At 56.3% G+C, this 22377-nt stretch overlaps 9 protein-coding genes across 9 annotated transcripts in view; 7 read left to right on the top strand and 2 right to left on the bottom strand.

Annotated features, from left to right (window-relative positions):
• Positions 1-587: 587 nt before the first annotated feature.
• On the top strand, positions 588-1587 carry VDAG_04454 (DNA damage checkpoint protein rad24; the record flags this gene model as incomplete). The annotated part of the gene is made up of 4 exons (XM_009650901.1): positions 588-648; positions 710-1016; positions 1078-1390; positions 1447-1587. The coding sequence occupies 4 exons, from the start codon at positions 588-590 to the stop codon at positions 1585-1587; spliced, it is 822 nt and encodes a 273-aa protein (XP_009649196.1).
• Positions 1588-2691: 1104 nt separating this feature from the next.
• VDAG_04453 (phospho-2-dehydro-3-deoxyheptonate aldolase) lies at positions 2692-4020 on the top strand (the record flags this gene model as incomplete). Its single annotated transcript, XM_009650900.1, has 4 exons — positions 2692-2697; positions 2785-2842; positions 2899-3819; positions 3866-4020. The coding sequence occupies 4 exons, from the start codon at positions 2692-2694 to the stop codon at positions 4018-4020; spliced, it is 1140 nt and encodes a 379-aa protein (XP_009649195.1).
• Positions 4021-4286: 266 nt separating this feature from the next.
• On the bottom strand, positions 4287-5462 carry VDAG_04452 (uncharacterized protein; the record flags this gene model as incomplete). The annotated part of the gene is made up of 1 exon (XM_009650899.1): positions 4287-5462. The coding sequence occupies one exon, from the start codon at positions 5460-5462 to the stop codon at positions 4287-4289; it is 1176 nt and encodes a 391-aa protein (XP_009649194.1).
• Positions 5463-6819: 1357 nt separating this feature from the next.
• Positions 6820-8134, top strand: VDAG_04451 (cytochrome c1; the record flags this gene model as incomplete). Its single annotated transcript, XM_009650898.1, has 4 exons — positions 6820-6885; positions 7034-7188; positions 7340-7402; positions 7462-8134. The coding sequence occupies 4 exons, from the start codon at positions 6820-6822 to the stop codon at positions 8132-8134; spliced, it is 957 nt and encodes a 318-aa protein (XP_009649193.1).
• Positions 8135-9016: 882 nt separating this feature from the next.
• Positions 9017-9864, top strand: VDAG_04450 (uncharacterized protein; the record flags this gene model as incomplete). The annotated part of the gene is made up of 2 exons (XM_009650897.1): positions 9017-9114; positions 9183-9864. 2 exons carry the CDS (start codon positions 9017-9019, stop codon positions 9862-9864), a joined length of 780 nt encoding a protein of 259 aa, XP_009649192.1.
• Positions 9865-10215: 351 nt separating this feature from the next.
• VDAG_04449 (26S protease regulatory subunit 7) lies at positions 10216-12064 on the bottom strand. Its single transcript, XM_009650896.1, has 4 exons — positions 11883-12064; positions 11738-11829; positions 11560-11674; positions 10216-11507 (listed from the first exon to the last, which is right to left on the bottom strand). The coding sequence occupies exons 1-4, from the start codon at positions 11883-11885 to the stop codon at positions 10398-10400; spliced, it is 1320 nt and encodes a 439-aa protein (XP_009649191.1). The 5' UTR covers positions 11886-12064; the 3' UTR covers positions 10216-10397.
• Positions 12065-12422: 358 nt separating this feature from the next.
• VDAG_04448 (T-complex protein 1 subunit delta) lies at positions 12423-14355 on the top strand (the record flags this gene model as incomplete). The annotated part of the gene is made up of 4 exons (XM_009650895.1): positions 12423-12482; positions 12573-12624; positions 12681-13336; positions 13392-14355. The coding sequence occupies 4 exons, from the start codon at positions 12423-12425 to the stop codon at positions 14232-14234; spliced, it is 1611 nt and encodes a 536-aa protein (XP_009649190.1). The 3' UTR covers positions 14235-14355.
• A 974-nt stretch (positions 14356-15329) lies between these two features.
• On the top strand, positions 15330-17255 carry VDAG_04447 (FYVE zinc finger protein; the record flags this gene model as incomplete). Its single annotated transcript, XM_009650894.1, has 3 exons — positions 15330-15981; positions 16395-16579; positions 16632-17255. 3 exons carry the CDS (start codon positions 15330-15332, stop codon positions 17253-17255), a joined length of 1461 nt encoding a protein of 486 aa, XP_009649189.1.
• A 4635-nt stretch (positions 17256-21890) lies between these two features.
• The window catches only part of VDAG_04446 (YoaJ), a gene marked incomplete at both ends in the record, with an annotated part of 1238 nt that continues 751 nt past the window's right edge, over positions 21891-22377 (top strand). The window contains one exon of the mRNA XM_009650893.1: positions 21891-22090. Coding sequence (XP_009649188.1) covers positions 21891-22090 — 200 coding nt within the window. The remainder of the gene's footprint in view (positions 22091-22377) is intronic.

Here is a 22377-nt window from a genome sequence, read left to right as displayed (position 1 = left end):
ACATCACTGTCCTCGTTCATCACAAAAATTCAATCCTTCACTTTACAACAGGTTCGTTCCAGTCCTAGTCCCAATCCCACATCCTCCAAAGTCGCCGTCCGCTTCCATGCCGCCGACGCCCCCTCTGTCGTCATCGCATCCCCCCTTCCGCCCTTCCACGATCCTGGCGAAATGGCCTCTCTGCGATGTGGCCATCAAACACCCATCGGTTGAGCAATCGATCTCTGCTCTCCTTGCTTTCCACCATCGGTGCATAGCCTCTTGCTCCTTCGCCGGCCTGTACTTCGAGACGTCTGGCGCGAAACCCCACTCGAAGCGTGGGGATGAAGCAGTCGCCTGGCCCAGGTGGTGATGTGAGCGAGTCGCAATCCGCCTTCCGCGGGCTGTCAAAGCGAGGGGATACTTTCCACGAGGCCTAAGACATCCAAAGCACCTTGCCTGGCCCTATCCTCGCTTTCAATCAACTTCTCGATGCCCACCACTTTTCGCGCGCACTGCCCTGCCTGCCATTCCGTTGCTCACGCCGTCACCGCGATATAACTGACTAACGCGCGCTTCCGACACAGAAACCACCAAAAACCGTCACCATGGGCCAAGAAGATGCCGTTTACCTGGCCAAGCTCGCCGAGCAGGCTGAGCGTTACGAGGGTATGTCCCTGCCGATTTATACCGGCTATTGATTCGTTGAACTAATCACGGAGGCTTTCAGAGATGGTCGAGAACATGAAGATTGTCGCCGGTGAGGACCGCGATCTGACTGTCGAGGAGCGCAACCTCCTCTCTGTCGCCTACAAGAACGTTATTGGCGCCCGCCGTGCCTCTTGGAGGATCGTTACTTCCATTGAGCAGAAGGAGGAGTCCAAGGGCAACTCATCCCAGGTTGGCCTCATCAAGGAGTACCGCCAGAAGATCGAGGCCGAGCTCGCCAAGATCTGTGAGGATATCCTTGAGGTCCTCGACAAGCACCTGATCCCCTCGGCCAAGTCTGGAGAGTCCAAGGTCTTCTACCACAAGATGTATGTCTTTGTTGTAACCCGCCAATCACGTTACATCGCTTGCTGACGCACACGACAACAGGAAGGGCGACTACCACCGTTACCTGGCCGAATTCGCCATTGGCGACCGCCGCAAGGACTCTGCTGACAAGTCGCTCGAGGCCTACAAGGCTGCCACTGAGGTCGCCCAGACCGAGCTTCCTCCTACCCACCCCATCCGTCTTGGTCTCGCCCTCAACTTCTCCGTCTTTTACTACGAGATCCTCAACGCCCCTGACCAGGCTTGCCACCTGGCCAAGCAGGCCTTTGACGATGCCATTGCTGAGCTCGACACCCTGAGCGAGGAGTCCTACAAGGACTCGACCCTGATCATGCAGCTGCTGCGTGATAACTTGGTATGTACTCCGGTGTTGCTGCGTGAGGCGACGCGCATGTGCTTACGCGACATCAGACCCTGTGGACCTCGTCGGAGGCCGAGCCCGCCCAGACCGGATCCGGTGAGAGCGCCGCACCTAAGGAGGCCGCTCCCGAGGCGACCGAGGCACCGGCCGCGGCCGCGAGCACCGAGGAGGCCCCCAAGGCCGCCGAGTAAAGGTTGGCTGGTCGCTTCACTTTCTGTACGCCACGGTCATGGCCGGGGCAATGGGTGGTCAGGTGTCTACGGAGTGCGGACTGAAAGACCTCGTTTTATTTTTGCGAGTCACATGTTTTAGGCAAACGCAATTGCTGCGCACAAGACTTTTTTTGCTTAGAGGGGAGACGGCAGGGTTTCCCTTCTGGGACCAACGGTTGAGGAGTGGTAGGGGGCGAAGAAGCATTGAGGAGGGGTAGACCTTACCATTGCCTGCTTTCTTAGACTCTAATCCGATGCCGTCTGGATGAAGAAAGAGAAAAACAAAATAACCGAAAAGGGATTCCGAGAAGTACCACCATGTTGATAAGCCGGACGCTTTTGTCTTGACGCCTCGTAGTTCCTACTGATCGTGGGCCGTTTTGTGTGTATTGTGCTTTTGTGTCGGTCTGCTGGGTTGAGTCATAACTAGGGTGCCGCCGACGTGGGAGGGGGGGGCGTCGCCGACAGTCGGCTGGCCATGCATGGGACAAGGTAGGTTGAGAGCTGGGAGGGAGGATGTAGCAGCCAATCCCATCAGTCTCCTCAGTCTTCCTATTTCGACATACCTACATGGGGAATAACCCAACCGACGACATCAGGGGCAGGCGTGGCAAGTGATGGGTCTGCATCGATGCAAGACGACGGCATGTGCCATCCGCGCCTCCACCGTTACTGGGCAGCGCGCAGCAAAGCCTTGGGCTCTGGCCCTGGGTCTTGGGTACCAGGGGCACCAAGGTTGCTAGGCATGCCAGCAGGAGTATAGAGCACAGGGTGACTAACATCAACTTTTTATGGCGGGGTTTCCTTCGTCACTGGAGCCCCAAAGCTGGAGCTGCTAGCATGGGTGCGTGCTGCCCCTCCAGACTTTCAGCAGCAGCTGGGTCATCAACCCCAAAGACTCACCCAAGGTGACTCGCGCCATTCGTCTTTAATATTTCTCCCACTCGACCCTTTTCGTACCATTCCAGCCCAAGGAAGCAATCGTTACGGTTGCCTGGCAGCTCTTTTTCGTTTCATCTGTGATACCCCCATTTGCCATCCCTTCTACCTCTCTAAGGTACCCTACCCTCTTCACCGCCCACCATGTCTGTAAGTCACAAGCTAACCTCACGTCCTTTCCTGCCCCGCGCCACGCCACTTCCACAATATGATGCCATGACTCTGACTCACCAATAGAGCTTCTTTATTGAGAACAAGAATGTCGGCAACAAGGCCGACAGCGAGGATTGGAGGAGTAAGTGTTGGCGAATTCTAGTTTCAGAGTCTTTGGCTAATGCCCGTTGCACCCAGTTCGTGGCTACAACCCTCTGACCTCCCCCGACCTCCTCCAGCACGAGATTGCCCAGACAGCCAACTCCAAGCAGACGGTCCTGACAGGCCGCGAGGAGGCTGTGGCCATTGTCAATGATACCGACGAGAAGAAGCGTCTGCTGGTCATTATTGGCCCCTGCTCCATCCACGATCCCGATGCCGCTCTCGAGTACTGCGATATGCTCATGAAGGCCAAGGAGCAGCACAAGGACGAGCTGTGCATCGTCATGCGCTCCTACCTCGAGAAGCCTCGTACGACCGTCGGCTGGAAGGGTCTAATCAACGATCCCGATATCGACAACAGCTTCAAGATCAATAAGGGCCTCAAGCTCTCGAGACAGCTCTTCATCGACCTGACTGACAAGGGCATGCCCATTGCCAGCGAGATGCTCGATACCATCTCTCCCCAGTACCTCGCTGATCTCCTCTCCGTCGGTGCTGTCGGTGCCAGGACAACGGAGAGCCAGCTGCACCGTGAGCTGGCCAGCGGCCTCAGCTTCCCCGTCGGTTTCAAGAACGGCACGGACGGGTCCCTGGGCGTGGCGATTGATGCCATTGGCGCCGTCCGCCACCCCCATCACTTCCTCTCGGTCACGAAGCCCGGCGTCGTGGCCATTGTCGGCACCGTCGGCAACGAGGACTGCTTCGTCATCCTCAGGGGCGGAACCAGGGGCACCAACTACGACGCCAAGAGCATCGCCGAGGCCAAGGCCGCCCTGGAGAAGTCCAACCTGCCCCAGAGGCTGATGGTTGACTGCAGCCACGGCAACTCGCTGAAGAACCACAAGAATCAACCCAAGGTCGCCGCGGTTCTCGCCGAGCAGATATCCAAGGGCGAGACGGCCATCATGGGTGTTATGATTGAGAGCAACATTAACGAGGGCACGTCGCTCCTTTTACGTGCTTTTACGCTTTCACACCAGGAACCCACGCTAACACTTAGCAGGCAACCAGAAGGTCCCCAAGGAGGGCAAGGCCGGCCTGAAGTACGGTGTCAGTATCACGGATGCTTGTATTCATTGGGACGATACTGTTTATGTTCTCGATACCCTTGCGAATGCTGTCAAGCAGAGGCGCGAGATCATTCAATCGAAGGCTTAGGCTTGATGTGTGGCAGGTCGGAAACCAAAAAATCAAAATAGATGTGGGTTTGATGTCTAAATGAAGCGGCTGTCAGGGAAATTCTGTGCATATTCCATCGCCTTCGATGCGATATTGCCCAGTTTCGAAAGCATAACCTTTTGCTAACCCCCCTGCCCATCCCTTTTATCATTTCCGTTGCGTGGTTTCGTTGACAGGACTCCGTACCCAGAGTCAATATTTCGAGGAGCAGTCCTCCGTCTTCTGAAATATCCTTCAACACAGGACTATCTGCTTCTCCCGTCTACTATCCGCCCGAGCCCCGTTCCCTTGGCCGGTCCCATCGGAGCAGACCGCCAGACAAGGTATTCCCCCTGCTGCCAGTACGTGACGGCCCATATCATCTGCGACGCCAGATCCAATACACGATACGTCATCTTCTCCGTCACGAAACCTTCCAACCAGCTGAACACCATGTCTTCACCTTCGTGCAGCACCAACCCCCCCGAACGCGCACCTGTCGACACCATCCGCGCCGCCGGCGCGCCCGGCCGGAACATAAACCAGTCTCTCTCCACCGGTGGCGCCCTCACCTCGATCGGCCCCCATGAGAGGCGCAGCTGTACCGTCTCGCGCCCGTCGGTGCCGTGCAGCAGCCTCGCCGCGTTGTGCGCCAAGTACTCGGCGTTGAGAAACGGCGCCATGGCGGTGAACTGCGCGGCCGGCCACGGCCCCCGGTCGCAGCCCAAAAATTCGGTCAGCAGCGGCCAGTGCCGGATCAGGGGCTTCCAGGGGTCGTTGCGTGCGAGGCCCTCGGTGTGCGGGTGCAGCAGCTGCGGCAGGGAACTCGGCTGGCAGGCGAGCATGCGGCGCCAGCTCGCGTCCTTGCGACCCACCGGTCCGTCTGGCCACGGCGGGTCCCAGAGGTCCATGGTGTCTTGGGATGGCAACGGGCGCGAGGATGTGAGGCCTCGTGTCTTATGGTCGTGGTTCTCTTGAAAACCCTCCCAGCGGATGGCGATGATGTGCCACGATGCGAGGACCTTGGACCGCATCTGCCTGCTCGTGTGGCGCAGGTGCGTCATCTGGTGCTGCACCTCGACCCGCCAGTTATGAAAGACGAGCCCGAGGAGGGGGTTTGGATGGATGTTGGCCCATGTCCTCGGCCGGCTCGGCTCGAAGAAGAGTCTACAGCGGAGACTCGGCGACCCTTGGATCACCGAGCGCCAGTACTTGTTGACCCGCTGAGCGAGAAGTAGGGTTTTCTCGTCGACGAATAAGAGAATGTTCTCCAAGAGCTCCCAGGTCAACGTGACCAGTTTGAAGCCGGTGAAGCCATGAATATCTGGCCACGGCTTCCAGTGTATTGTGGTCACTTCGTCCTCCTCCATGATGAAAATTGCACTGTCCTTCGTTTCCGGGCTGTCCTCGTGATCGCCATATCGTGGGTCTCCGTCGTCCATTCTTGACCATATCGTTGCGCTGATGCATTTATCGTTCTTTTTCGGCTTTGAAACTTCTAGAGAGAAGGAAATATCAGTCTCGAAGAGAGAAGGAAAGCTCCATCTCGGAGAGAAGGCGATTGAAATACTCTGCGGGTTATATATTCACTTTTAAGTTTTCTGAAGGTGGCTTGTGGAGCAGCCGTTGCAAAGCAATCGTGGCCTTTCTGCACTGCATCATGCCTTCGGTGGCATCATGGATGATGCTTGTAGGCTACGTGCAAGAACTGGCATCATGGAAGGTTTCCTCTGTCAAAGTCAAGCTCGCTATCTGGCGCCAATATGGCCTGGGACCCGAGCTGCGGCTCAAAGGGTCTTCCCGCGCGTGCAATTTGCTGAGGCATCACCAAACAATCGGGTGCCATGCGAATCATCTCCAATAATAGCATAGAGCGCATGCCGTTCATGCTTCGCTCGTCATGCTTTTGTTCAAGAGATTGTGCGCCAAGCCCTTTGCGGAATACGCTTCAGATCGTAGACGTTGCACAGCTGTCAGGACTTGGAACAGATCGGCCTCGAGAAAACAGCCATCTGCCATGCACCTGGAGAGACCTTTGCAGTCTAAACCTTGGAACGCGATGTTGAGAACGTAATAGACAACAAGGTCAAAACCTCAGACCAGACTATGTACCTTGCTGACCCATGGATCACCGTATCCCAAAGCACAGCTCGTGAGGAAATAAACACGTTGAATGCTGTGCGAGAGACCGTGAACCACTTTCAGAGTCTGATGATGAGGCTTCCGGGAGGAAGGCATAACGTTGAACAATAGGCTTCTGCCCAACGTCCAAAACCAAAACCCTGATGCCAATTCCGCTAGAGTTGAACGCAGATATCATGTCATCTCCCAGCTCCTGGTACAATGCCAGAACAACGGCGTGTAATTTAGGGAACAGAAAGACAAGTCATTATCAGGAGCTGTCGAAGTATCTGTGACACCAAGTCTGGTTGTCTTGTCTGGGTTGTCTGGTTGGCGGGGCGTGGGTGTCCGAGGCGGCTTAATTAGTACTCGCTCTATAACAAATAGCTGATAACTGAATGCAGCACTGCCCCCCTAATGGCATAGAAGCTCCCGTGACCGAGGTGAAGAGTGAGTGGCGCTCCACTGATGAGCCGTACAATCACGTGGTCTCCTGCTGACTAGCCAACAGCCAATGAGCATCGGGCCATTTCGGAAACTGCCTCACCTCTCTCAAGCGATTTTCGTCGACCTTGAATCGGTAGACTTTTCGACGTCAAGTCTCCAGCGACCAACAACCAATTGCCCCTCGATACCGATAGCGGCTGTCTCAACGGCTGAGGATACAGCTCGCCCATCATGTTGGCAAGGTCCTGCCTGCGCTCGACGCGCGCGCTCCGAAATGCACCCATCACCATCGCCAAGGTATGACCTGATCACGATTTCCGGTTTCCCGAGGCATTCATTCATCACACGACATGGCCGGCCCACGGGGAGGCATCAATCAATTGGGGCCTGGGCTGGGGAGAAACGATCTTGGAGTCGAGAAGATGCTGACTTGTTCCATCAACAGCGTGCGGCGTCATCGTCCAGCGGTGCGGCGGAGGCTGCCCCTGCTTCTCTGAACATCGCTGCCATCGCTTCGACCGCCGTTGCCGCTGGCTCCATGGCCTGGTACTACCATCTCTACGGCCCTACCGCTCACGCCATGACCGCTGCCGAGGAAGGGTAAGTGCTGACTCTCTTACAATATTTTTTCGCGTCAAGGGAGATGCAGGCTTCACAGCACGTTGATGGGCAATGCGGCATATGAATTATCAGGCGATCCGAGTCTTTGCAGTATCGATCGATGTGAGCTCCTCACTAACGGCGCCTTCAGTCTTCACCCTACCAAGTACCCCTGGGTCCACGAGCAGTGGTTCAGCACCTTCGACCACCAGGCGTAAGTCAATGGCCCCCGTATGCGAAATGGTCATTTCGCCGTCCCTAACCATTCGCCAGTCTCCGCCGTGGTTTCCAGGTCTACCGTGAAGTCTGCGCCTCTTGCCACTCCCTCGCTCGTATCCCTTACCGATCCCTCGTCGGTTCCGTCTTGACCGTCGACGAGGCCAAGGCCCTGGCTGAGGAGAACGAATACCCCGGCGAGCCCAACGATGAGGGCGAGATTGAGATGCGCCCCGGCAAGCTTTCCGACTACCTTCCCTCCCCCTACAAGAACGACGAGGCTGCCCGTGCGGCCAACAACGGTGCTCTGCCCCCCGATCTGTCCCTCATCGTCAAGGCTCGCCACGGCGGCTGCAACTACATCTTCAGCCTTCTCACTGGTTACCCCGACGAGCCCCCTGCGGGCGCTCAGGTCGCCCCCGGCATGAACTTCAACCCTTACTTCCCCGGTACCGGCATCGCCATGGCTCGTGTTCTCTTCGAGGACCTTGTCGAATACGAGGACGAGACCCCTGCCACCACCTCGCAGATGGCCAAGGATGTCGTCGAGTTCCTCAACTGGGCCGCCGAGCCCGAGATGGACGACCGCAAGAAGATGGGCATGAAGGTCCTCATTGTTTCTTCCACCCTCTGGGCCCTCAGCGTCTGGGTCAAGAAGTACAAGTTCGCCTGGCTCAAGAGCAGGAAGCTCGTTTACCAGCCTCCCAAGCAGACTGATGTTCGCCGTTAATGGGAGCACCTTTGGTTGTCTCTGTGTATGTTGTACTAGGCTCTTAAAATCAAGCTCCTTTGTCTGGTGGAGGCGGCAGAGACAAGGCGGAACGAGATTCGTCGTTGGGAGCAAGGAGAGCGATAGAGTGTAAATCAGATGACCCTTTTCTCAATACCTACCCTAGCTTGTTTCACCCTCTATGACACCGCTGTGATGAATGCAATCGAGCGTTTGTAACTGCTAGTCCCTACTTGGACGAGTAAACCCAGCGACCTGTAGAGGCATGGGAGAGGCCAGTGCACCGCGACGTGCAGGTCTGTAGTCTGGGAGAGCAGAATGGCTATGCCCAAGCAAATAACATCAGACGAGGCAGTGAACAAACCAAGACTCCGCCATTTAATATGCCAAAGCCACCAAGTGCAAATTATGAGAGCCAGTGAATGCAGATAGTTCAGGTACCTATTGGAGAACAGACGTCCTGCGAATATCGGCGGCAACTGCATGCCTAGTCAGGATGCCGCGCTGAGCGCGCCTGGCCATTAGCTGCATCAATTACCCGATATGTTCCACGGAACGACCCGACATGGGTCGCCCGGTTGCCTCATACCAAACGACAACATCCTGCTTAGTCGATGCACTCAAGGTCAACACAACTCCTCTCTCATTTCAGTCTTTGCCTCTCGTGCCCTCTGGTCTTCGACCTCGATCTTTCAGATTCCCGCTGAGTGAACGCCCCGATAAGGACCGCTGGTGCCTTCGACTGGCTCCACCTGCTCCAACTGAATCGCCGCCGACCGATAGCTTTGCGCTCTCTTCGGTGCTTGGACTGTTTGCTCTCGACAGCTTCTGCCACAGCAAGCCCACCTCGACCACCCGCGCTCACTCATTCTTTTTCGCAAGATGCCGTCTGTCGCCGAGGAACATCCCCGAGTCTCGTCTGCCGGTAAGAAGCGCAGACGAGACAACGATGTAGACAGTCTCCAAGGTGCCATTTACGAGTAAATAACAACCTAATCCCCTCCGACGTCTCTGCAGAACAGCTACTGACACAAACCCCTCTCGACAGACAAGCCCAGCACCATATCCAGCAACAATATGCCTTTGCCGACTTTGGAAAACTCCTCCAGCATCACGACGCTGCCCTCCCGCTGGACGCCTACGACAGTCTGGCGAGGAAGATCATGCCCATCAAGCGCCAGCGTTTCTTGGAGGCTGAGGACGACAATGCGACGTACAACCCTGACGGCCACCACCGGGCCCGGAAACACAGCCGCTCGCCCTCGGGCGCAGCCGCCTCCCGCCCGCCTCCCGCCCACCGTCTCACATCCAGCGCCGCGCTCGCCCCTTGTCACGTGTGCCACCGCCGGCCGACGAAGAAGTCTGACCTCGACTCGTTCGCCGAGTGCCACGGCTGCAAGGCCCGCACGTGCTTCGTGTGCCTGCGTTCATGCAAGGGCTGGATGCCCGAGGCGCAGCAGGGCGAGCGGTCGAGTGATGCTGAGAGCAGAGACTACGAGGAGGCTCTCTCGCGGTCTTTTCACATGGGGGACGCCGACGATGCTGCCGACGGACACCGGGTTGATCTCGGGCAGGCCGAGACGCAGGGAGAGCAGTCTGCCGTGGGGTCAAGACCGGCAGGAGACGGCTGGAGCTCCATGCGCCACCAGCAGGTTGTCTGCAGTAAATGCTGCATCGAACGAGGGCAAGAGGGGGATGTGGTCTGTCTGGGCTGCCTCTCTCAGATGTAATCTGGTTTGCTGTGCGTGCGCGACAAGGAATAGTTGAGGAGGAGACGGGTCACAGATGGGCCATCACACGACGATTCATGATACCACGGGCGTTTGCTTTTCACACTGCATGGGAAGGATTTCCATGTCGAACGACTGCGCTGGGCGGAGGACATATTACGAAGGGCTCAGACACTACGCTGAACACACATTTTACTACGGCGTTACAGGAATCCGGGGGCATTTTTAAGGAAGAAGTAGATAGACAATATCGGACACTGGGACGCACTCCTCGGGTTCGACTCTCAATATCGTAACCAGTCTCCGCATCATGGCAAGCATCACAGGTCAGAGATTTAGTTCATCCGCTGTGGTTTGCAAGCCCGGCATTTCGATTGTGGTACTAGACTCCAAATCGTCCATGTCCAGCGGTAATGATTCTCAGCACGATCTATTCATCCCGCATCAGGGGTCTCGACGTCAAGCCTCTAAAAGCCAGCCGATCCCGTGTCTACAATTACAGCTTGAATACACGCCCTGCAACCCCTCCGCGCTTAGTTGTACTGCATGTAGCTGGCAGTCGAGTTGAACTTCAGGTTGCCCTTAATGACCTTCTCGACTGCACTGAGGAAGTCCTTCTCGGTCGCAACCTTTCTCCTGGCGCGAATGGCGAACATGCCCGCCTCGGTGCACACGCTGCGAAGCTCGGCACCGGTCGCGTTGGGACACAGGCGTGAAATAAGCTCCCATCGAATATCACGCTCGACGGACATGCTCTTGGCATGAATACGCAGAATGTTGGCGCGGCCCTCGAGATCGGGCAGAGAGAACTCGATCTTGCGATCAATACGGCCAGGTCGCATGAGGGCGGGATCAAGGGTCGAAGGCCTGTTGGTGGCAAACATGACCTTGATGTTGCCGCGGGCATCGAAACCGTCCAGTTGCGTGATCAGTTCCAACATTGTCCTCTGCACTTCGTTGTCGCCTCCAGCACCATCGTCGAAACGGGCACCACCCACGGCATCGATTTCATCGAAGAAGATGATACAGGCCTTCTTCGTCCGCGCCATTTCGAACAGCTCGCGGACCATCCTCGCGCCTTCACCGACGTACTTCTGAACCAACTCGCTACCAATGACACGAATAAAGGTGGCGTCTGTTCGATTCGCGACAGCGCGGGCGCAGAGGGTCTTTCCGGTTCCAGGAGGTCCGTAGAGAAGGGCGCCCTTCGGAGGGTCGATGCCCAGGTTGACAAATCGTTCCGGCGATAGCAGAGGCATCTCGACGACCTCGCGTAGCTTCTCGACTTGCTCCTTGCAGCCACCAACGTCACCATACGTGACATCGGGCTTCTCTTCGACCGTCATCATGGTGACGCTAGCGTCGATCTTGGGCGGCAGCGGGAGCAGGATTTGGTATTTGTTCCTGTCGACTCCAACCCGCATGCCCTCCTCAATATCTGTAGGGCTGACGCGCTCGCCGAGTTGTACAACAAACTTGGCGATCTGCTTGACATTGATGACGTATTTGCTTTTGGAGTCGTCCTTTTCGTCCAAAATGATCTTCGTGCAGCGTGCCACCTGCAGTGGTTGTTCTTCCGACATTCGTTGACGATCGGCGGCGACGTCCCAAAGGTGCGGTGGTGCGAGACCAGTATCAGATTCCTGGTTGATGTGATTAGTCGTGAGTCGGGAAGTGTCCAGAACAGCCACCAACCTTGACACCAATCTTCTCATCTACGCTCGCTTGCTTCTCCTTGATCTGCTGCTCCAGCTTCTTGATAGCGGCACCATACGGCGCAGCGCCGTAGGTTTTCAGAACCTGGATATCTCTGTCGACAATGTGTCAGTGGCAAGTAGAGACGGGCCGTGGGGGTAGACTGGTGTCGACGAACTCATCGGTGAGGGGTGTGATCTTCTTCTCTTCAACTTCGTCATCGGCGAAGTTCTTCTGGTACTTCTCCCAGCTCTGGCCAGTGGCGGAAGGCTGATCTGGTTAGCGACTGGGTTTGTCGCTTGGGGACTTCTCGAGGGACGTACCATCGCGAAAGCTGAAGATGCGGCACCTTGACGCCGGCTTGGCTATGTCAATGTCTTTTTCGAAAGAAAGATATGGATGCGATGGCAGTCAAAGAGGATACTGGAAGGTTTCGGCGGCTTCAATGACGGTGGTGGTGATCGTGTGCGTTGAGTGATGGGAGGTTGACACGGGAAGCTGGCCTGGCTGGCAACATGCAGAGGTTCCGTAATCCCCAGTTGCCTTGAGCTTCCACTTTGAGCACGGGCCAGATCAGGAAGCCGCCCAGGCAAGGGGAACGCGAGGCTGTTGCTACTGACGGGATGCGCTAAGCCAAAAAGGGATCGAACTGGGGCCTGCGCGCGGTGGGCCGGCCGTGGAAGAACTGAAGTGCCGCTTTAAAAAATATCCCACTCCAAAGGGGAGCATAGTGGGCTGTAGCAAGGCGACAGCGGGACACAGCATCGACGAAAAAGCTCACGCCCAACGACTTGTTAGCTCTCGAAACGGCTTTCCACCACACGGTTTCGGTAAACACACAAGCACATATCGGACGATACAAAATGGCGACAACAGCTTCTGCAGGTCCCTCGGCGGGGGCCAACTCCAACACTGCCTTCAAGGTGAGCATAAGGAGCTCCCCCCCTTCCTCCTCTACATCACGGCCTACGTAATGAACGGAGCCACAGGAGCAACAACTAATACCATGAAAGGACAAGGAGAAGCCCGTCGCCGTACGATCATCCAACATTGTTGCTGCCAGGGGTTAGTTGACCCTCTTCCTTCCCAAGCTCTCTTTGCCTTGCTCACCAAGCGCTCAGCTGTCGCCGATGCGATCAGGACCTCTCTGGGTCCTCGCGGTATGGACAAGATGATCCGAAGCGGAAGGGGCGAGACCATCATCACGAACGACGGCAACACCATGCTCAAGAGCATGTCGGTCATGCACCCCACGGCTAAGATGCTGGTCAACCTCTCTGCTGCCCAGGATGTTGAGGCTGGTGACGGAACGACATCAGTGGTTGTCATCTGTGGCAGCTTGCTGGGCGCCGCTGACAGGCTTCTGTCCAAGGGCATCCACCCCTCAGTCATCTCAGAGTCGTTCCAGCGGGCGGCAGCTGCGGCCGTCGAGGTGCTTCACGACATGTCCCAGCCCATCTCCCTCACCGACACATCCGCCCTGCTGCAGGCCGCGAACACGTCTCTATCCTCCAAGATTGTGTCGCAATACACGAACCTTCTCGGTCCCATGGCCGTCAACTCGGTCATCAAGACTATCGACCTCAAGACGGCGGACAACGTGGATTTGAGGAACATCAGGATAATCAAGAAGGTCGGAGGCACAATCGAAGACAGCGAGCTTGTCGATGGACTGGTCTTGACACAACCGGTCATGAAGGGTGCTGGCGGCCCGGCGCGAATTGAGAAGGCCAGGATCGGCCTCATTCAGTTCCAACTGAGCCCGCCCAAGCCTGACGTAAGTTGACCCCTGAACATGTGGACGCGCGAACCTTCGGCTGACCCTCTTCCAGATGGAGAACACAATCTCTGTGAACGACTACCGTCAAATGGACAAGATTGTCAAGGAAGAACGTGTCTACCTCCTCAACATGGTCAAGAAGATCAAGAAGGCCAAGTGCAACGTTCTCTTCATCCAGAAGTCCATTCTCCGTGATGCTCTTAACGACCTGTCCCTGCACTTCCTCGCCAAGCTCGGCATCATGGCTATCAAGGATATTGAGCGCGACGAGGTTGAGTTCATCTGCAAGTCGACCGGCTGCAAGCCCATTGCCGACATTGACTCCTTCACCGAGGACAAGCTTGGATCGGCCGATCTCGTTGAGGAGGTGCAGTCGAACGGAGCCCGCATGGTGAAGGTCTCTGGCGCCAAGGCGACCGGCAAGACCGTGTCCGTTGTCGTGCGTGGTGCCAACTCCCTCATCCTTGATGAGGCTGAGCGCAGTCTGCACGATGCTCACTGCGTTGTCCGCTGCCTGGTCAAGAAGAAGGCCCTCATTGCCGGTGGTGGTGCCCCTGAGATTGAGATCGCTGCGCAGCTTTCCAAGCGCTCTCGCGAGCTGACTGGCACTGAAGCCATCTGCTGGAAGGCCTTCGCCGACGCCATGGAGGTCATCCCCACGACGCTGGCTGAGAACGCCGGTCTCAACAGCATCAAGGTTGTCACTGACCTGCGTCACCGCCATGAGCTTGGCGAGAGGAACGCGGGTGTGAGCATCAAGTCGGGCGGTGTCAACTCTAACATCTCGAAGGAGAACGTGCTGCAGCCGCTGCTTGTTTGCACGAGCGCTATCGAGCTCGCGGCAGAGACGGTGAAGCTGATTCTGAGAATTGATGACATTGCCCTGACCAGGTAGACGGAGAAAGGAGGAATTGAGATATCCACGTCAAGATGAGTGTTTGACATGACCGGAACCTTTCATAGCAGGGGATCCAAGAAAATAGACACGCTCACGGCGCAAGCACATACTCGTCCTTACCTCAAGGTATCAGCAACCAAACTCGTTCAACGTGACTTGAACATGCTCAATTTCAGCATCCTGCCTTGTGATTGAGCCTCCAGTTGCTACAAGGACTTGGCCCCCTTTACCTCTGAGTGTGCCGGAATCTTCGATGGTGGGGGTGACTAATACAGCGACTGGCCACCCAAGAATAGGGGATCCAGCAAGCCCCTCAGCAGGTTGGGTCCGCTGGGAGAACGACTAGCACGATAACGCGTCACAAGGGTCCTGGCCAGGATTGAGATAAGAGCCTCCATTAGAAATGGGAATCCACGAGAACTGCTATCGAGGCAGGCCAAATTGCAGAAGAAATGGGGGTTCAAGTAGTGGTGTATTGGTTAAGTGGCAGAATGCCAAACAAGGAATATCTGGTGACCCTTCAATGATGCACGTCCTCCGCAGGTGTATACCCCCATTGTATTGCATTCTCAGTCCCATTCTCCCAAGCCATCTCCCAGGGAAGATATGCGTAGGTAGGCGGGCAGGTAAGGCAGTCCCACTGTAGTTGGTCGCTGGAGCACTACATGTGCGAATAAACATCGATGCTCGCGTGTCTCGAGGTGCCCCTCCAAACTTTCCCCGAGATATCCAGAGCCTGCTTTCTGCGAACGTCGTACTTATCAAAAACTCAGTTGGTCTCGGGGCCACTGGGCAGGAGGTCAACTTTCGAATAACCTTTCTTTTGACTTCGGTCAGCTAAGCTCAGCTCCACTCATCTCCATCTCCACGACTGTACATATATTTCGTCATCCGCGGTTGAGCTCCAAGATCCTAGAACTTCCGGCGACACCGCTCATTCCGACTGCTTCTCGACATCAGCACCCGAAATCGAACCCAGAGACTGGTGCCACAAAGTGCCACAGCCGCAAGCGATCTGGCCATCTGTTGCCTTGCGAGACTATACCCAATGTTTTGAGATGTCAAGTCCCCGTTGGAGGACCTGGGTCAACCATGGCAGAGAGCGATGGGCGCCAGTACATCGACATATCCTCAGACTCTGACTCTGATGGATCCTATCCAGACAACGATTCTAGGAGCAGCTCGAGCATTTGCCCTTATCGGACGGCGGAATACCACGACAGAGAATGTCGCCAGTTCTTTGATTGCCCGACCCATATCGTGGAGCGCAATCTCTCCGACACCGAGGACGAGGCTCTCGACGGCGGCGCGATGAACCACTCCGACCCAAGACCTGAGACACAGCCCGACACAGTTACCGAAGAGCATATCGACTCTCGGTTACCACAGTCAGAAAGTGGAGGCTTTGCTCCCGTGGACGGAGCGCGCATAGGCTCTCTTCCCCTCCGCTCGAACTCTGCCCACGATACAGGACACCCTGAGACAGTTCATACGCTGGTCAACCCGCAGCCTGATGTTGCATCGACGCCAGCTTCAGAAACCAGCACGCAACTACGAGAAACTCAGGATGCTGTGCCCTCGGTTTCATCGATTCCGTCGCCCGAGCCACCAGTCACATTAGCCGACCATCCCCCAAGAACGAGCAGCCTCCCAAGGCCAGAAGTCATAGACCTTGTACGAGATGCCACTCCATCAATGCCTACATTACTGGGCTCGCCATTAGTTGCACGACGTGGAAGCGAACGTGGGTCTATCACAAGCAGTCGCAGCCAGCAGCAGCCAGCAGAAGGGAGAAACGGGTCCTCTGAGATAGTCCTACCACGATGGCAGCCTGATGCGGAGGTTACCTTCTGCCCTATATGTCGCACGCAGTTCAGTTTCTTTGTTAGGAAACATCATTGCAGGTTGGTCCGTTCTCTCCATGCCTCAAGAGCAGTCTGCCTAACAGTACTAGAAAATGCGGGCGAGTCGTATGTAACGCATGTTCACCTCACCGAATCACCATTCCATATCAGTACATTGTGCAACCGGTCGAGCAGCCCCGCCACGCCGCGCAAAGATACCCCTCGTCTCTCATCAGCGGCGAAGGAGGTTACGCCGATTTTAGTAGTCTGGGTGGAGGAGAGCGGGTTCGCCTATGTAACCCCTGCGTCCCAGATCCTAACACCAGTCCACCGCAGCCCCGAGGCTCACCTGCCCAGTTGTCGCCTCGTGTAGCTCACCAGAGAGCACGTAGCAACATGGACTCTGCCGTCACGGGCGATCCGCCTTCTGGCAGGTTCCAGGGATATTTCTCGGCAACGCCTGGCCAAGATGCTTTTGTAAGATCGAGGAGTGTTACGGTACGTCTTATTGCTTTACTTGTGATGCGGTCTACATGCTGACTGGCAGTAGCATTCCGGTCCAGGTGTGGGGTCGTCGACGGCTCGTGCCACGTACATTGGGGCGCAGAACAGGATTCCCATCGGGACGCCAACGACATACTTCCCTGCTTCATCGTCTGCCTCTGCATATCCTGGTGCAGCACAAAGCCGATATCGGTCGATGCTAGACGTGGGCTCATCATCGTCATCGGCCGCCCAGAATCGTGCGCTGCCGCCACCTCCACCTCCGCTGGCCGAGGAGGACGAATGTCCCATTTGCCATCGAGAACTCCCACCTCGACACCTACCCGACTTTGAAGCTCTTCGGGAAGCCCACATTACCATTTGCATTACGTCACACAGCAGATATCCTGGCGGAGGCGGCGGGACGCCGGGCGAGACCCCTCAGGATTCCGTTGACGGCACCCCTCCTCCGCTTGCTGCTCGTCGGACCGGCATGTTCCCGTACGTGGCGACGGAGAAAGACTGTATCGACTCAGCAGAGTGTACCATTTGTCTGGAAGAGTTCGTAGCCGGTGTACAGATGGCGAGACTCGAGTGCCTCTGTCGCTTCCACCGGTCGTGCATTTCCGCGTGGTTCGTCAACCACCCAGGACGCTGTCCTGTTCATCAACACGACAGTTACGGCTACTAAATTGAAGTTATCTCTTCTTCCTTTTTCTTTTTCTTGTTTTTGAGCACGATCACGCAGTGGAGTTTCGGTGGCATGGCTGTTTTCTTTTCTCGGCTGAATTGGAGCGTTTGTGGCATGCGTGCGTGGTGGCATTTGTGTTTTATTTTCTCGCAACCTCCACAGTCAGTTTTCAGAGAGGTACGGCTGCTTTTTCTGCAGCGAAGAAATGATACAGTATCAGTATGTCTTTGTCTGGCGTCGTTGCGCATTGCTCGTCTGCGAGTCTGCGATATGTGAGATGCGTGCAGGCTAGACGAGCAGACCCCCCCCTTAGCGCTACCGGTCCCGCTGGCGCCTATGTGGCATCAATCTACCCAAACCCCGGTCCACGGGTCGCGCTAGGCACACACGAGTGTGTGAAGGAGATCTGTTGTCTGGCAAACGTCGATTGCCGTTCTTCAGGGTGCCATTCAGGCCGCGGGGAGCTCGGGACTCATGGTGTCCTTACCTTGTTGGAGCCTCAAAAGCGCTAGCGGCCTCGCTGCTCTTACACTGGATCAGGCTGGCAGTGTAAGACGCTGTGCCGAGACGTGACGCTTCGCAGAAGTGATATCACATATATATACAACATACCCTAACCCCATCGTATGCAGCAACTCGATGTGAAACGCGACCAGCAGTGATTATCGTGGGTGTGCTTTGCTCGACCATTGGACAAAATGGCGCACCAGTCGAGCTACCAGCAACATCCCCTACCTGCCTGGCTCGTGCCTGTTTTTGACTTTGTAGGGCAAGTTCCGCGCATGGGAGCCTGCGCACTGTTTCAGTCAACGCGACAAAGGATACCAGGCAAGCGCCGCCGTCTCGATTATGCCTCCCTTGTGAGGTAGACTTCTCAAGTGTTCAGTCTGGTCTACTCATACACGGGAGCCTAAGGTCTCGGGTCCATGGGTGACAGTATGGTCGCAGGCTCAGGCGGCCTCGCTTTTTGTCCATTGCATCCTGGTCCCGGAACGAGTGCGTAGTGTTCGGAAAGCGTCTGTCCTGGACTCACACATCAACTGGGGCTGAACGCGGTATGGGAGAATCAGTGGCTACATGAGATTTGTATCGTGTTTGTGCCTGGCGTTATGATGCCGCCGCGACACGCAGCCAAGACGTGCGAGGTTTTCACTGCTTGCGTTATTAGCTTCAGAGGGAAGGGCGCCTGGTATTTTGCGATACAGACCATGAGCTTGCGCGTTCATTGTGACGGCGCAAACGCTAGACAGATTTGGTAGCATGGGCAAGACCCCGGTGATTTGGGGCTGTGGCTATTAAACGGTCCCGGCCAGTCTCCTGGAGCAGGCAGTATGAAATAAAGGAAAGAATCGAGAGAATTACAAGATTTGAGAACTTGGACTCGAGACTTCAAAATCATGGCGTTCCTCGGTAATACAATAACCCTGAAAGTAACGTTCATGAAGTCATTGGATCGAGCAGGTAGGTGGGCAAAGGGACAGCACGTTTCCTGCAGATCACTCCTCCCACTGCGCCGGCCGGCCGGGTAAGTCGGCACGGCTCAGTCTTATCAGATCCAAAACTCCGGGGGTCCACGGCTCATCACGAGCCTCCGCCCGGTGAGCACTCGGAGCTAAGAAGAGGGAGATCGAGTAGCGGCTGGGGAGAACGGCCTTGATTTCTCTAATCATTTATGAGACCGACAGGACCGACTTTCACCATCAATCAATCATCCACTCTTCACATTCACGCTGCACCAGCATCGTCACCATGGCTCTTTGGCTCAATCTCAGCCGGCACGCGCGAATGCGCCGAACATTTCCTCCGCCCCGTCAACTCGAGTACATGGCAGGATAAACTCCCCCGAGTTGCGTTCGAGACCGTCTTAACCAGGGGCTGACGAAGTGCAGGACTAAACGCCCATTTGAGCCTTTGGCGCAATTGTCTTCCAAGCGCCAGGATAGAAAGCCTGAACCATAAGTTCAGAGGTCAAACTGTTGCCATATGCCGTGATGCTGCGCCGACGAGCGACTCAGAAACCCATGAATGAAGCATGATGCCTGCGCGATTAGGACAGATCCTGACGTCTGTCATTACGTTAGTTCTGTATGCCTTCTGAGCATGTGGATAGCAGAAGCTTTTCCTGAACCTTTCCCTTCACCTTGCTTAGGGTCCCTGAGTTTCAGCTTAGGCTATATCTAGCCTAGGACGCGCTAAACCCCGTCGTTCTCGACCAAAGGGCAGCATCGCATCGTTTATTCAGGGGTGTACCCCAGCTTGCCCAGGAGGTTCCTGAAATTCGGGTGTGGAACCTCGTCGATGGGGTCTGCCAGGGGCGATCTGGACATCATTTGGAGCCTCGCTGCTTTTAGAAACCGAGCGATGAGGCTCGTTTGCCCATTTGCACAACTCAGCCACAGTACACAGATCCCGCAGTAAAGCTCATGCTGTGGAAACGGTTGCTTTCACTGAACCCGAACTATGAGGCATCCCATCATCGTCAGCAGGCGAGACCTCGAGGTGCATCCAGATCTAGGACCTCATTGAAGCGCATGCAACGAATTGCCGGTTCTGGCCCATGACTCATCACTTGAGTATCAGGTCAGTTCAATCTTTGGCGACGTGGTCTGAAGCTTCAAAACGGAGCTGCAGGGAGCTGTTAAACTCACGGCTAAGCAGTCTCAGTTTGCCCTTGACTCGTAGACATGCATGTAAATCGTGGCGTGTATTCCGAAGAAAACCCATGATGGACCATTGCGTGCGTACTGATGTTTTGCACCCTGACGGTCGTGGGTATGCTTTTGAAGGTGACATACTTCATAAACTCGTCAGGCACACCCTGTGGTGTTTGTGGGAATCTGGTGCGACCATGATGATCTGCCTCTCGCCGTGTAAACTAGGTACCTACAAATCCCGTCTGGATATATATGAAACCTATATTCGTACATGGTGTAATATGTATTCGTTGAAGTTGTTGGTTCAACCACTGCTACTCACACCATGTTGTCTCGTGTTATAGACTGGCGTTCAGTTACGCTCTTGACCAGACAAGGCAATCAGCGTCCAGTCAAGTTTACAGGTCTTCGAGTCGTGAGAGATGGCGGTTATCTCTCGCGCCGCGAAGGAGTTGGAAAGGCGTGACAACGTACCAAGCCGGCTGACCGCCTCGTACATCTGGAGGGCCGAAACGCCAGGAATCGTGGGAGAACGATCGGGACTTTGCTCAACGAGAAACTTCCGTTCTGTCGTTGCATGTTGCACAAAACCATGCGCAACGACATCTGGCCTGAGGTGTGGCTGAAACGGCACTCAAGGCGCGACGACCGAGTAAGAGTGGCAAGCACGCTAGCCTCGATCAAGGGCACTTGGTGCATGGTGCCTACATGTACATGTACATGTACAGTACAACCCCTCCAATGCGCCTTCCCTGCAGAAGAAATCTACAACCTGCTCATGCTCCATCTATCCTTCGAGGCTCCTCTCCTTCTCGTCCCTTCTCGTCCCCCCCTCGCCTCGTCCCTGGAGATGGTTTGCCGAGTTTTTGTTTTCTCCACTGCTCATCTGCCCACCATGCACACCACACCCCCCCTTCCCCCTTCCCCCCTCCGCCCAAGCCTGTCGTTCTTTTTCTTGTCTGGAGGCGGGAGGCTCGGCTTGATCCTGCCATCTGCGGGTCGGTGGGCGTCGGTGATGAGGGCGCTGCAAGAAGGATCGTGGGCGGCGGCTGTGGTGGTGAGCACGGCGAGATGAGAAAGTGCAAAGGGATGAACTGATCCCGAGTCTACCATGTACATGGTACAGTAGTACAGATCATCCGTTTTGGATTGGTTTTTTTTACTTTCTTGCACGTGGATGGTTGGCCACCCGTCTTCGCCATACCGCATTCCTCCTCCTCGGGTCCAGCCGCGCAAAATGCAGTCGTCCGATCCGATGGAGACCACCTCACGTCACATCGCGGGCAGCGGCAAGCGTACATGTCAAACTAGCCAGAGATTCATCAGTGTCTAGACCATCGACACCCCTTTCCTCCCCCCCTTCCCCTTCCCCTTCCCCTTCCCCGCCTGTCAGGAAGAACTGTAAACGCGCGACGGGCGAGCCCATCTCAACGGTTGCCAATGCCGATACTGGGCGCCGCCACGCGCCCACCCCTCCTCTCATATCCCGGAACAGCACTAGCCCCCCCCCGGTAATCTTAGATGAGCAGAATGTTATTTCTCTCACCACCATCTGCAGCCTCGCGGCGGGCCTGCACATGAAGGGATCCGGCCTGCCGGCACGACCGCTACAGGGTCAGGCGCTGTTGGTTTTCTTTTCGTAGGCAGGTCGTCTTGTAGCCCTTGTTCGGACATGACTCTTGAGTTTGGGGGGGGGGGGGGGAGGGCGTAGGGTAGAGTAGATATATGGTATGCCCAACCCGCGCATCCTTTCTCGCCTTCTCATGTCAACTGCTTTTTTTTTGGTCTTCACCTTGACTTGGTCTTAATTCTGTTCCTACCCTTGCGGTATCGTCATTCCTTCGTTACACACGCTCTTTTTCTCATCCGTTCCGTTCACCTGTGAATACCCTTGTTGTCCATAGCCCCCCCTTTTGCACTCACAAGCAACTATCCCGCCCTCCAGACACATCGTCAGCCACGTCCCTCGACCCTCGACACAATGAGGTTCCACTCGCTCGTTCTCGCCGCCTCGGCCGCCCCCGTCGTCCTTGGCTGTGCCATCCCCATAACCAGGACGGTCGTCGTTGAGGTCCAGCTCTACCCTGTCGCCACCCAGGTGCCGCCCGGCCCCGACGCCCTCTACCCCGCCCCGCCTGCTGAGACGCCCAGCGACCCGGCGCCTCTCGTCGCCGTCAAGCCGTACGTCCCGCCTTCGAACCCCACGGACCCGGAGCCTACGAACCAGGACGGGCCTGCTCCCGCGCCTGCTCCCGCGCCTGCTCCCGCGCCTGCTCCCGCGCCTGCTCCCGCGCCTGCTCCCGCGCCTGCTCCCGCGCCTGCTCCCGCGCCTGCTCCCGCTCCCGCGCCTGCTCCCGCTCCCGCGCCTGCTCCCGCTCCCGCGCCTGCTCCCGCTCCCGCGCCTGCTCCCGCTCCGGCCCCAGCCCCAGCCCCGGCCCCAGCCCCCGGCGCCCCCAGCCAGCGAGCCA

The sequence above is a fragment of the Verticillium dahliae genome, genomic scaffold (assembly GCF_000150675.1).
Source record: "Verticillium dahliae VdLs.17 supercont1.7 genomic scaffold, whole genome shotgun sequence".
Classification (NCBI taxonomy): Eukaryota; Fungi; Ascomycota; class Sordariomycetes; order Glomerellales; family Plectosphaerellaceae; genus Verticillium; species Verticillium dahliae.
The sequence above is the reverse complement of the archived record's forward strand: the minus strand, read 5'-3'. Positions and strand labels throughout refer to the sequence as shown.

Coding starts and splice junctions, on each gene's coding strand:
- VDAG_04449 (XM_009650896.1), bottom strand. Junction 11,675..11,737: donor ATCACACCCCTCACCGATGA/GTTCGTCGACAC, acceptor CATTGTCGACAG/AGATATCCAGGTTCTGAAAA. Junction 11,508..11,559: donor ATGAGAAGATTGGTGTCAAG/GTTGGTGGCTGT, acceptor CACATCAACCAG/GAATCTGATACTGGTCTCGC.